At 46.6% G+C, this 12,283-nt stretch overlaps 1 protein-coding gene across 1 annotated transcript in view; it reads right to left on the bottom strand.

Annotated features, from left to right (window-relative positions):
* The window catches only part of dscaml1 (Down syndrome cell adhesion molecule like 1), a 504,300-nt gene that overhangs the window by 69,628 nt on the left and 422,389 nt on the right, over positions 1-12,283 (bottom strand). Inside the window, exon 19 of the mRNA XM_068054032.1 lies at positions 9,891-10,046. Coding sequence (XP_067910133.1) covers positions 9,891-10,046 — 156 coding nt within the window. The remainder of the gene's footprint in view (positions 1-9,890; positions 10,047-12,283) is intronic.

Genomic DNA, 12,283 nt, shown 5'->3' on the forward strand with positions numbered 1-12,283 from the left:
AGTTCATTTATTAATATGCATTTATTTCCCCAAAAGGATTAAATGTGGCTGAAAACAAAATATGACAGTCATCTGTATTCGAGAAGTGATTAAATACATTCATAATTACCCAGAGAACTTGGATTCTCTTTTGAATTGGAAAATAAAAATCCTTCTGTTAACTTTTATGCAAAAAATGATTAGTTAATGAAAAAAAATGCAAATATGTGGGGCCCACAGTATTAAAAAAAAAGCAGATGCAGATCCTGCTTTGCAGGAGAAAATGGGTCATCCAGTTGATCTGGCAGAATTCCATCAGGATTTACTATCCACTGCAATCAAGGAACAATTAATAACCTTGGAGGTGGCACGTTATAATGGATTTGAACATGATAGGATTTGTTCTGGCATGAACTGAAGCCTTAATTTCAGACCGCAGTCTATAATTAGGTACATTTTAATTTTAAATCACTTCATCAGTCGAAAGCCAAGCTTGCTGGACAAATACTGTTCCAGCTACGTCCGTCTCCAGTCAGAGTCTCAACTCGTCTGCTGTCCCCTTTTTAAACCCCTTCTGTCACCTGGCAAAGCTGCACTACATTCTGGTTCTGCGAAGCATCCCCTAAAGTCTCAGCACGGTCACTGAATAATGCAGAAGGGCCAAATTCAAAACAACAAAATGGCTGATGGCCAAAAGAATGAGCTCACTCAGCACATCTTTTAATCTCATCTGAATTTAAGGCTACTTAATTAAGTTGTTAAATATTTTCACGCTTTCGTTTTCTCTCCTGAAGTATCGAAGTATTTCATTTGTACTTATTTGCCATCGATCACCAAATTTGCAATTTTTTATATTCATTGTCAGGAGGTCAGCATTGCTGGCATTCATTGCCCATCCGTAGTTTTTGTTACAACTGAGTGGCTTGCTAGGCCATTTCAGAGGGCAGTTACGCGCCAACCATGCTGATGCAGGCCTGAGGTCACATATAGGCCAGACTGGGTGATGGTGGCAGGTTTTCTCCCTCAAGGACATTAGTCAGTTGGGTTTTTAATGACAATCTGACAGCTTCATGGTACTTTACTGCTGCAACTTTTTATTTCCAGATTATAAAAACAGTCTGCATTTAAATTCTCAGACTGCTATGGCGGGATTTGAACTGGCAGTCTATTGGATTATTAGTGCAGGCTGTTGGACTACTAGTTCAATAACATTACTGTATCCCTAACAGACAAATTTGCTGTGATGTCACCCAAGGTATCCTCATTCAATTAAGGTACACTGTTCTCCATCATTAAGCCAACAATGTTCTTCAGCCAGTCAGATATCATTATTTAAATGAGGGGTGATTGAGCAGATTAAATTAAAATGTATTGGTAAGTATGGCTCATTTCTTTAAATAGTGAGGAACCATTTACTTCAAAACTATTGACTGCCAGTACTAGTTGTATGAGTCCAATTGCTTTGGAGGGATGTCAACATCCTAGTAATGTAGAAGAGAGTTGGCAACCATTTTTTGTAGTGGTCAAGGGCACCTTGTACTGTGACCAATGTGATTGGTTATCTGATGGGGCAAATCTGAACAATACAGATCTGAAAGCCTTAAAAAAGGTTGATCCCAATGTGTTATTAAAGGAGCAGAAACTCGGGTTATTAAACATTAGACTGATTACCTAATCATTAAACCTGGCAGCTTCTCAATACAATTTCTAGCTCAAGCATCAAAATCAGAAGCAAGTTGCTTCAGTCGTTACGCCCTCCTTGGCTGTACACTGTGGGCTGAAGTTAGTGAGCCCGTCACAAGTCCCGGCTGGCGGATCTGGAAATGTGCAACATTCCAACTAGTCATATGGATCTCCCACCCCACAGAGACAGACCCCGCAGGAAGGCAGAGGCAAGATACAGGGTGGCCCCAGGGTTTAGCGATGCTTCCCTGGAGATTCTCCTCCAGGCTGCAAGGGAAAGGTGGGAAGTCCTCTTCCCAATGATGGCAAGAAGAGATCCTCCCACCTGACCAAGCAAGCCATGGGGTCACGCCCCCAACGCCCCCACCTCTGGGCATGCGTATAGTGCAGCAAGAGGGTCAACGACCTCCTTCATTCTGCCAAGGTGACTGCTCCAAACCTCTATCCTTTTTAGGGGTTGCAAGTGGCTACGCAAGAGGAAGCGGGATATGGGGAGTGTGGCACTACAACAGCGATGGCAGAAAGGTTAAACATCACCTCCTTCTGACAGATGCATGCTGCATCTCAGTCACAGGCCATCTTCTTTCACAGCTCACTCCCATTAACTCCCCTGAGAGTGGGCGGGAGCATGAGCTATATAGGAAACCCCTGTAGGGGACGAGGAGTGAGCAGAACTGTCATGTTGATCTCTCTGCAAAGTATGACTATCACCCCTCTTTCCACTTGCAGGACAGGAAGGCCCATAACATCAGGGAGAGATCGTGGACTGGCAGAGGCATCCCAGATCTTCAGCCTCTCTCAACAGCTGAGGAGGAGGCACTGGAATTGGCAGGGACCCAGGGCGGCTGCACAATATCTGATGGAGAGACTGGAGTCTCCTTACAAGAGAGTGAAGATTGTCTTCCATTGACATAAAATTCACTTCTGAAGATCCACATCACTCATTGCTGACATGAAGAGATCTACACAGTCTAACATGTTTGTGTTCTCTCATGCAGGTCGACATTCATAGAAACATGGATAGAAACATAGAAAATAGGAGCAGGAGTAGGCCATTCGGCCCTTCGAGCCTGCTCCACTATTCATTCTGATCATGGCTGATCATCCAACTCAGTAACCTGTTCCCACTTTCTCCCCATGCCCTTTGATCCCTTTAGACCCAAGAGCTATATCTAGACAGCACCTTCCAAACCCGCGACCTCTACCAACTGGAAGGACAAGGGCAACAAATACATGGGAACACCACCACCTGCAAGTTCCCCTCCAGGTCACACACCATCCTGACTTGGAATTATATCGCCGTTCCTTCACTGTCGCTGGGTCAAAATCCTGGAACTCCCTTCCTAACAGCACTGTGGGTATACCTACCCCAAATGGACTGCAGCGGTTCAAGAAGGCAGCTCACCACCACCTTCTTAAGGGCAATTAGGGATGGGCAATAAATGCTGACCTGGCCAGTGATGCCCACATCTCATGAAGGAACAAAAAAAAATAACTCCTTCTTGAAAACATACAATGTTTTGGCCTCAACTGCATTCTGTGGTAGCAAATTCCACAGGCTCACCACTCTCTGGGTGAAGAAATTTCTCCTCATCTCAGTCCTGAAAGGTTTACCCCGTATCCTTAGACTATGACCCCTGGTTCTAGACTCCCACACCATCGGGAACGTCTTTCCTGCATCTATCCTGTCAAGTCCTGTTAGAATCTTATAGGTTTCTATGAAATCCCCCCTCACTCTTCTGAACTCCAGCAAATATAATCCTAACCAACTCAATCTCTCCTCATACGTCAGTCCCGCCATCCCGGGAATCAGTCTGGTAAACCTTTGCTGCCTCTATAGCAAGAACATCCTTCCTCAGATAAGGAGACGAAAACTGCACACAATATTCCAGGTGTGGCCTCACCAAGGCCCTGTATAATTGCAGCAAGACATCCCTGCTCCTGTACTCGAATCCTCTCGCTATGAAGGCCAACACACCATTTGCCTTTTTTACCGCCTATTGGATCTGCATGTTTACCTTCAGCGACTGGTGTACGAGAATACCTATGTCTCATTGCATATTCCCCTCTCTCAGTTTATAGCCGTTCAGATAATAATCTGCCTTCCTAATTTTGCTACCAAAGTGGATAACCTCACATTTATCCACATTATACTGCATCTGCTATGCATTAGCCCACTCACTCAACTTGTCCAAATCACCCTGAAGCCTCTCTGCATCCTCCTCACAACTCACCCTCCCAACCAATTTTGTGTCATCTGCAAATTTGGAGATATTACATTTAGTTCCCTCATCTAAATCATTAATGTATATTGTGAATAGCTGGGGTCCTAGTACTGATCCCTGCGGTACACTAGTCACTGCCTGCCATTCTGAAAAAGACCCATTTATCCCTACTCTTTGTTTCCTCTCTGTCAACCAATTTTCTATCCATCGCAGTACACTACTCCCAATCCCATGCACTTTAATTTTACATGCTAATCTCTTATGTGGGACTTTGTTGAAAACCTTCTGAAAGTCCAAATAAACCACATCCACTGGCTCCCCCTCATCAACTCTACTAGTTACATCCTGGAAGAATTCCAGTAGATTTGCCAAGCATAATTTCTCTTTCATAAATCCATGCTGACTCTGCCCAATTCTACCACTGTTTTCCAAGTGCTCTGCTATAAAATCTTTGATAATGGACTCTAGAATTTTCCCCACTACTGACGTCAGGCTAACTGGTCTAGAATTCTCTGCTTTCTCTCTACCTCCCTTTTTAAATAGTGGGATTACATTAGCAGGAGACTCCAGTAAAAGGGGGACATAATTCTACCTCTGAGGAGGAACACAGTCAGACGATGCACCATCCCATGACTCTCTTGCGCCTTCCACCAGCGCAGATACTTTCACCTCGGTGGTCTCTGCTCAGCTGTCGAATCAGGGTCACAAGCTGGTGAGAGCACTGCACGTGTGCCCGAGCAGCTGGCTGAGGTTGAGACAGCCGAGGCCACTGACAGTCGGTGGACTGTGGGCGGCCAGGCCCATCCTGAGCCTCTGGTGCCGACATCCTGGGACTTACTGGAGTTGCAGAGAAAGGTAAGGCAACATATGGCAGAGATGCCAGAGGCAATGCGCAGCCATGAGCAGACGATGGAGGAGTCCATTCATGCCATGAGTGCTGCCGTGTCTCAGGCATGTGACTGCATGGCTTCCTCCATGAAGAGTCTGGTGACCCACATGGAGAGCCAGATCCCATAGATGCGCGCAGACCTCCACACCATCGCCTTGGGCATGAGCTCAACGCAGCAGTGGCAAGCCAAGAGGAGGACGAGGTGCCTGGAGTTTTCTCCAGCTCCTTGTCCTTCTCTGGTGAGCAGGGAGGTTCAAGTGAGCCTTGAAAGAGAGGAGGAGAGTCTGACCTCCACATCTGAGTGTGGACAGTGGCTCCTCAGCCCCTCTGCCAGTAAACCCAACTCTCGTAGCCCCAATGCCTGAGGAGTGTCCTGCACCTGTGCAGGAAACCTTCATGCAGCCGACGTCCTCGAGGCCTCAGGCAGCCAGAGGATGGCCGCCGAGGTCATCACTGGCCAAACAACAGCCTGATCATCAGCCTGTCTCCCAGTTCAGCTGCTAGGGCTGGGGGTCACACCTCGCAGAAGCATTCGTAAATATAAAAAAAAAATTAGAGACACATGGAGTTTCATGGGTGTTTGAAATTTTGGCATTTGCTTCATCAGATAATATTTTTTGTTATTTTGTAAATTAACCTTCATTGTGAAAAATGATCAGTCTATCATGCATTAATTGTGAGCTGCTGACTTCCCCTTTCCCTTTTGTAGATGCCAATGTAGGCACAGTCCTCATTCGAATAGGGTCTCTCATTGGTCATAGTGTGTGATTCAGCTGGGAGCTAGGCATGGAAGACAAATAGAAAGCTGGCGACAGACTGAATGCATTAAGGGAGTCTTTATTGCTTTCACTGTGAGAGGCCATCATGATAGCTGGAAGCAGGTAAGTTGAGACTGTCTTTTGCCTCCTTGGCCTGCTGCTCAGTCTGCCTAGCCTCCAGTGCAAAAGCTTCAACATCCAGTGCTGCTTGCTCATCACCCTCCTTAATATCCTCTTTGTCGGTGGAGGAGTGTTACTCAGTCATGTCCTTATCATATGCAAGGCCTCCCCCCTCTGCAGGTTAGATTGCGCAGAGCACAGTAGACCACCACAAAACGCGAAACCCTCACTAGGGCATACTGCAGGGCTCCGGCAGATCGATCTAGGAAACAAAATCTCATCTTCAGCAGCTCAATGGTCTGCTCGATGGTTGCTCAGGTGGAGCTGGGGCATGTGTTGTACCTCTCCTCAGCTGCATTACGAGGATTCCTCACAGGTGTTCGTAGCCAAGTCTTCAATGGCCTTTGTCCCCAAGAATCCATCCCTGAGGTGAGCAGGGTGGGGGGCGGGGGGTGGGGTGTCGGGGGGAGGGGCCTGAAAAGCTGTGGCACCTGGGACTGTCGGTGTCATGGCTGCTTCCCGGGAAATGGCACGCACCTGCAGGAAATGCTTTCGGTGGTCGCAGACCTGTTGAACATTGATGGAATGGAAAGCCTTCCTGTTGATGAAGGCAGCTGGCTGGTCCGTGGGAGCCTTGATGGCACATGCCTACAATCTATCACACTTTGCACCTGGGGAAATCCAGCGATGGCCCTAAATCCAATGGCCCTCTCAGCATGACTGTCAGGGTCAGTCTGGTACCGCATACAGTCGTCGGCCCCGTTGAACAGGGCATTGGTCACCTCCTTGATGCCGCGGTGGGCTGATTCCTGGGAGACAGTACACATGTGCCTGGTGGATCTTTGGAATTATCCAGATGCATAAAAGTTTAGTGCCACTGTGATCTTCAGGGCCACAGGCATAGAGTGACCCCCAAATCCCATAGGTCGCGACTTATCCTGCAGCAGGGCACATAAGTTAGTGACAGCCTCCTTGCAGAACCGTAATCTTCGCTGACAGTGCCACTCGGATAGTTGGAGGTAGCTGATTTGAGTCTGGTACGCTGTCTGGTGCAGGTGGGCCCTTCTTGGCATGGCCGGCTGCTGCTGTTCTTGTCGTGGAGCTTCACGGGCAGGCGCAGCAGCTTCTTGTCCCTCCCTTTGTTGGAGGGGCCACATTATGCCTCGGGGGTCCAAAAAGACAGGGTGATGAAACCCATGCCAGGTGACCAGTGGGCATACAAAGTGCTGTTGATGTAGAGATGACCCTGCCCTGGCAGCTGCACCTTTGCTACTTCTCCTGGCAGACTCCCTGATGACCCTCAGTGCCCACCTTTGCTGATAGCTGACCCTCTCACCCAACAGACTGGCCACCTAATACAGCCACCCAAAACCAAGCCTCCGCCCCCCGCACATGCAGACTGAAACTCTGCTCACCCAGTACTCCCATCCAATACCCTGCTCCCCCAGTACAACCAACTGAGATAAAAGCAAAATACTGCAGATGCTGGAAATCTGAAATAAAAACAAGAAATGCTGGAAATACTCAGTAGGTCTACAGCATCTGTGGAGAGAGAAGCAGAGTTAACGTTTCAGGTCAGTGACCCTTCATCAGAACTTCTGAAGAGTCACTGACCTGAAACATTAACTCTGCTTCTCTCTCCACAGATGCTGCCAGACCTGCTGAGTATTTCCAGCATTTCTTGTTTTATTACAACCAACTGAGACCCGGCTCACCCAGTACTCACACCCAAGACCCTGCTCATCTGGTACTTCCACCCAAGACCAAGCCCAAGCCCCCCCTTGCAGACCACCCGAGACCCAGCTCACTCGTGCAGAGCACACAGCACTGTAGGTGACAGTGGTCTCCCATTCCCCTTCTTCCCCTATCCAGTGCTGGTCATGACTGCCAATCTATCGTGGCATTGAGGCTTTACCTTGTGCCACCAGCTTTCAACAGGCAAATCCAAAGGCACATGAGGGCCCCCTATCGTCCACTTAACTCTAAGCCCCACAATGAATCGCGATGAATGACATGTTAATGTATTAAAAGTAAGTGTTCTATACTTTTAATTACATTCCTGTCAGGGCGGCAACGCTGCCTTGGTGCTTTCCTGCTGCTGACTAAATCCTGAACTGACGACACAACATCTGATTTCCAGGTGGACATATCCGATGTGATTCTCCGCACCCCCCCACACCCGCCCGAGGTCACCATTCCTGCTCCAAATGGCCCTGCACATCTGAAAAGTAGCATTGATTTTTGTAACGTGCTGCAGCAAGAGAGGGGAGTTGGTATATGCTTCAAATCTCTGAGCTGCTGATATTACTTGCCTTATTAGGGAAGGGGAGGCTAGAGAAAGATTTTCTGTGCTTCGGCCAGCAGCCAATTCAAAGAGAACACTTGGCATCGACGAAGATAATGACAATTTTCACCTCCTGTCACCTATGTCCCTTGCAGTCACATACAATGCATAGCGTTGTTAGGAAGAAAATAGGAAGAAAATAGAGGGGAGTCTTACGTAAATATGTTCAAATCCTGAATTTATTGCAAGCAGGAGGGAAAAGTCAACAATTCCCTCCATATTGTGAACTGCTGAAGATAGAGACATTTTATTGAAGCTTTTCATCTTGCACTCATCAGGACAATTCACAAGATGAAAAGCGTCGACAAAATGTCTCTATTTTCAGCAATACTCATGTTCTGTACCATCAAACATTCCATATTATTGGGTGGAAAGCCCCACTTGTTTCTGAGTACCGTGCTCTGATGCAGACAGGCAGCTCTTGGGGGTGGGGGGGGGCGGGTGAGGAGCAGTGCGGGTGATTATTCACTCACTCTGTGCCAAGCTTGTTAAAGCTCCCACAGAAAATTATATTGTGGGCCTACCCATAAGATGAATGGGGTGCCCAGCAGAGCTCCAGACCCTCCTCCAAAACACTGCAGCCTATATCCAAATTCACACCTTGTCCCACAGGGAGTGTCTTAAAGGAGGAAAAAGAGGCAAAGAGGTTGAGGGAGGGAACTTTAGAGTTTATGAACTAGGCAGCTGCAGATATGGCTGTCAATGGTGGAGTGATTAATATTGGAGATGCTCAAGAGGCCAGAATTGGAGGAGTGCAGAAATCTTGGAGGGTTGTAGGGTTGGAAGAGGTGACAGATCCAGGGAGAGCTGAGACCATGGAGAGATTTGAAAACAAGGATAAGAATTTTAAAATTAAGGCATTGCTCAACCAAGGCCAATGTAGGTTCCTATGAAGTCAATAGGACACTGATGCAAATTTGAAGCACCAATCGGCAAAGGCTATGCTGCTCACACTGCACCCATTGGCACTTGGTGTTGAGTGGCCTCACCAGTGGTCTTTAAAGGGACTGATAAAGTCTCACAAGGAAAACAAAAAATGGTTTGTAAGTGATTTTCATGGGGTCAGGAAGAATGTTCCTTCTGGACCGAACAAATCGTTCCTGGCAATTCCCAACCCTCTTGGCCGTTGCTTCCCCACCTCCAATGTAACTGGACCAGCCAGGCTACACGTTGGAGCTACAGGATTCTTGATCCCCTCTGATTGACGAGCTATTCAAATGTATGAGCAGTTCGATGATGGAATACTAACGTGGCTCGCTTGTAAAAATTGTTTGGGTATCTTGCCAGCGATATTAGGTGCATTTCTTGAATCCTCTGCCCACTCCCTGCCAATGTCTGCCAAAACCAAAAAACTAGCTCCAATATATGCAGCTGACTGATGAAGAGTTTTATTTGGTATTTTTTTTGTGTCCACATAACCCCAACTGTGGCATTCCCTTGTAATTGAGAAGGAGCAAAAGCACAAAAGTCAGGACATCATTAAGGTTAAAAAGAATAGGAGAGAAGACAAGAAAAATCAAACAGAAGTGGTTAGGTGATGACAAACATCAAAGCCTGAACACATGCAGGTTCTCGACTTACAAAAAGATTATAAGCCAGAAATTATCAATGTCATTTTGGTGGTGGTGTTAGCCTGTGTAAAATAAATCCTGTAACACTGGTGTTAAAATAGAAGACAGAGGAATGGCAAATAATTGGGTTGCAGGTTTGATGGCCAATATCAGCAACAATTATTTCTAGACCTTTATGTCACTGAAAGCATTGTTTTGTGTTGTTGAGCTTGTCCATATAGTGCCGCTGAGCACCGGGTCAGAACCAGTGTATCCTGTCACGCAAACTCTGAAGTGGGAAACTAGTTCAACTTTTATAGAGAGAGAAAGAAAAGTTCTTACTGTCTTCTTTTGTCTGTGTGTAGAGCACCAAGCTACGCACACCATCTCCTGCCTGAGTGAATGCCAACACCTGCACGCTGTAATTGGTGAATTTCTCCAATCCCTTCAGTTGCACTCGGTTTTCCATGGTGGTAATGTTCTGCATCTCTCCCCAATCTAGACCAAAGCACAAAAGGAGAATTGGATTGGATGTGTGACAATGGAACAAGAGACAGCTTTGTGGGGATTGGGTAGCACAGCAGGTTGGAGGCTGCTCTTTCACATTTGGATCTAGGGTTTCGATCCAGGTCAAAGACTTTCGGGATGAGCCCTTATGTGAGGGTTCTACATGAAATGAGGTTATAGAGTCATAGAGTCGTACAGCATAGAAACAGGCCCTTCGGCCCACCGTGTCCATGCCGACCATAATGCCTTTCTATACTAATCCCACCTGCCTGCATTAATTCCATATTCCTCTATGCCTTGCTCATTCAAGTACCTGTCCAGATGCCTCTTAAATATTGCTACTGTTCCTACATCCACCACCTCCTCTGGCAGCTCATTCCAGATACCCACTATTCTTTGTGTGAAAAATTTACCCCTTTGATCCCCTTTAAACCTCCTCCCTCTCACCTTAAATCTACGCCCTCTAGTTTTAGTCACCCCTACCATGGGAAACAGACTCTGGCTATCTACCCTATCTATGCCTCTCATAATTTTATAAACCTCTATCATGTCCCCTCTCAGCCTCCTTCGCTCCAGGGAAAACAGACCCAGCCTATCCAATCTCTCTTTATAACTCAAGCCCTCCAAACCAGGCAACATCCTTGTGAATCTTTTCTGCACCCTCTCTAGCTTAATCACATCTTTCCTGTAGTGCGGCGACCAGAACTGCACACAGTGCTCCAAATGCAGCCTAACCAACGTTATGTACAACTGTAACATGACGTCCCAATTCTTGTACTCAATGCCTCGGCCGATGAAGGCAAGCATGCCATACGTCTACTTCACCACCCTGTCTACCTGTGTTGCCACTTTCAGGGAACTATGTACTTGCACCCAAAGGTCTCTCTGCTCAACAACACTCCCCAGGGCCCTGCCATTCACTGTATATGTCCTGCCCTGGTTTAACTTCCCAAAATGCATCACTTCGCACTTGTCTGCATTAAATTTCATTTGCCACTCCCTTGCCCACTTTCCCAGTTGATCTATATCCTGTTGTAACCTTAGACAACCTTCTTCACTGTCCACTATAACACCAATTTTGGTGTTATCTGCAAACTTACTAATCATGCCCCCTACATTCACATCCAAGTCATTAATATATATGACAAACAACAGAGGGCCCAGCACCGATCCCTGCGGCACACCACTGGTCACCGACCTCCAATCTGAAAAACAACCCTCCACTACCACCCTCTGTCTCCTATCACCAAGCCAATTTTGTATCCAATTTGCTAACTCACCCTGGATCCCATGTGTTCGAACCTTCTGCACCAGCCTACCATGCGGGACCTTGTCAAAGGCCTTGCTAAAGTCCATGTAGACAACGTCCATCGCCCTGCCCTCGTCAATCCTCTTGGTCACCTCCTCGAAAAACTCATATCAAATTCGTGAGACATGATTTCCCACGCACAAAGCCATGCTGACTATCTCTAATCAGACCATGTCTTTCCAGATGCATATAAATCCTGTCTCTCAGAATCCCTTCCAATAACTTTCCCACCACTGATGTAAGGCTCACCGGCCTGTAGTTCCCTGGCTTATCCCTGCTGCCCTTCTTAAATGAAGGCACAATATTAGCTATCCTCCAGTCTTCCAGTACCTCACCCGTGGCTAATGATGATACAAAAATCTCTGCCAGGGCCCCAGCAATCTCCTCCCTTGCTTCCCATAGGTTGGAAACAGTCAATTTAGATCCACCTCACAAAAATGACATTAATTGGCACAAGACGGCTGGTTGGGAAATGGAAATGGTGCAGAAGGAGGCACCTCTATGTGATTGTCACTGAGCCACATTATTAAGGCAGAGAAAAGAAAGCTTTACTCTGATAACATGATCTGAGAGTATTTGATATTGACAATGGAGAATTGAAATGGGAATTGTTTCCATTATGAGCTCACGCATACTCAAAAAATGTTTTGTGAGGACAAAAAATATATAATTATTACTTTGGGAGTTCTGTGGTTCTTACCTAATGACCAGGTTGCGATTTTTAACTAATGGAGACTGAGAAAAACAAAGCAATCCAACAGCAATCATTAACTGTTGGTACAAGGACTAGAGGACATAGTTTGACGGTTTTGGGCAAGAGATGCAGGGGGGAATATTGGGAAGAACTTTTTTATGCAGTGAGTGATAATGACCTGGAACTCGCTGCTCACGAGAGAGGTGGAAGCGGAGACAATCAATG

This window comes from Heterodontus francisci, chromosome 22, assembly GCF_036365525.1.
Source record: "Heterodontus francisci isolate sHetFra1 chromosome 22, sHetFra1.hap1, whole genome shotgun sequence".
Taxonomy (NCBI): domain Eukaryota; kingdom Metazoa; phylum Chordata; class Chondrichthyes; order Heterodontiformes; family Heterodontidae; genus Heterodontus; species Heterodontus francisci.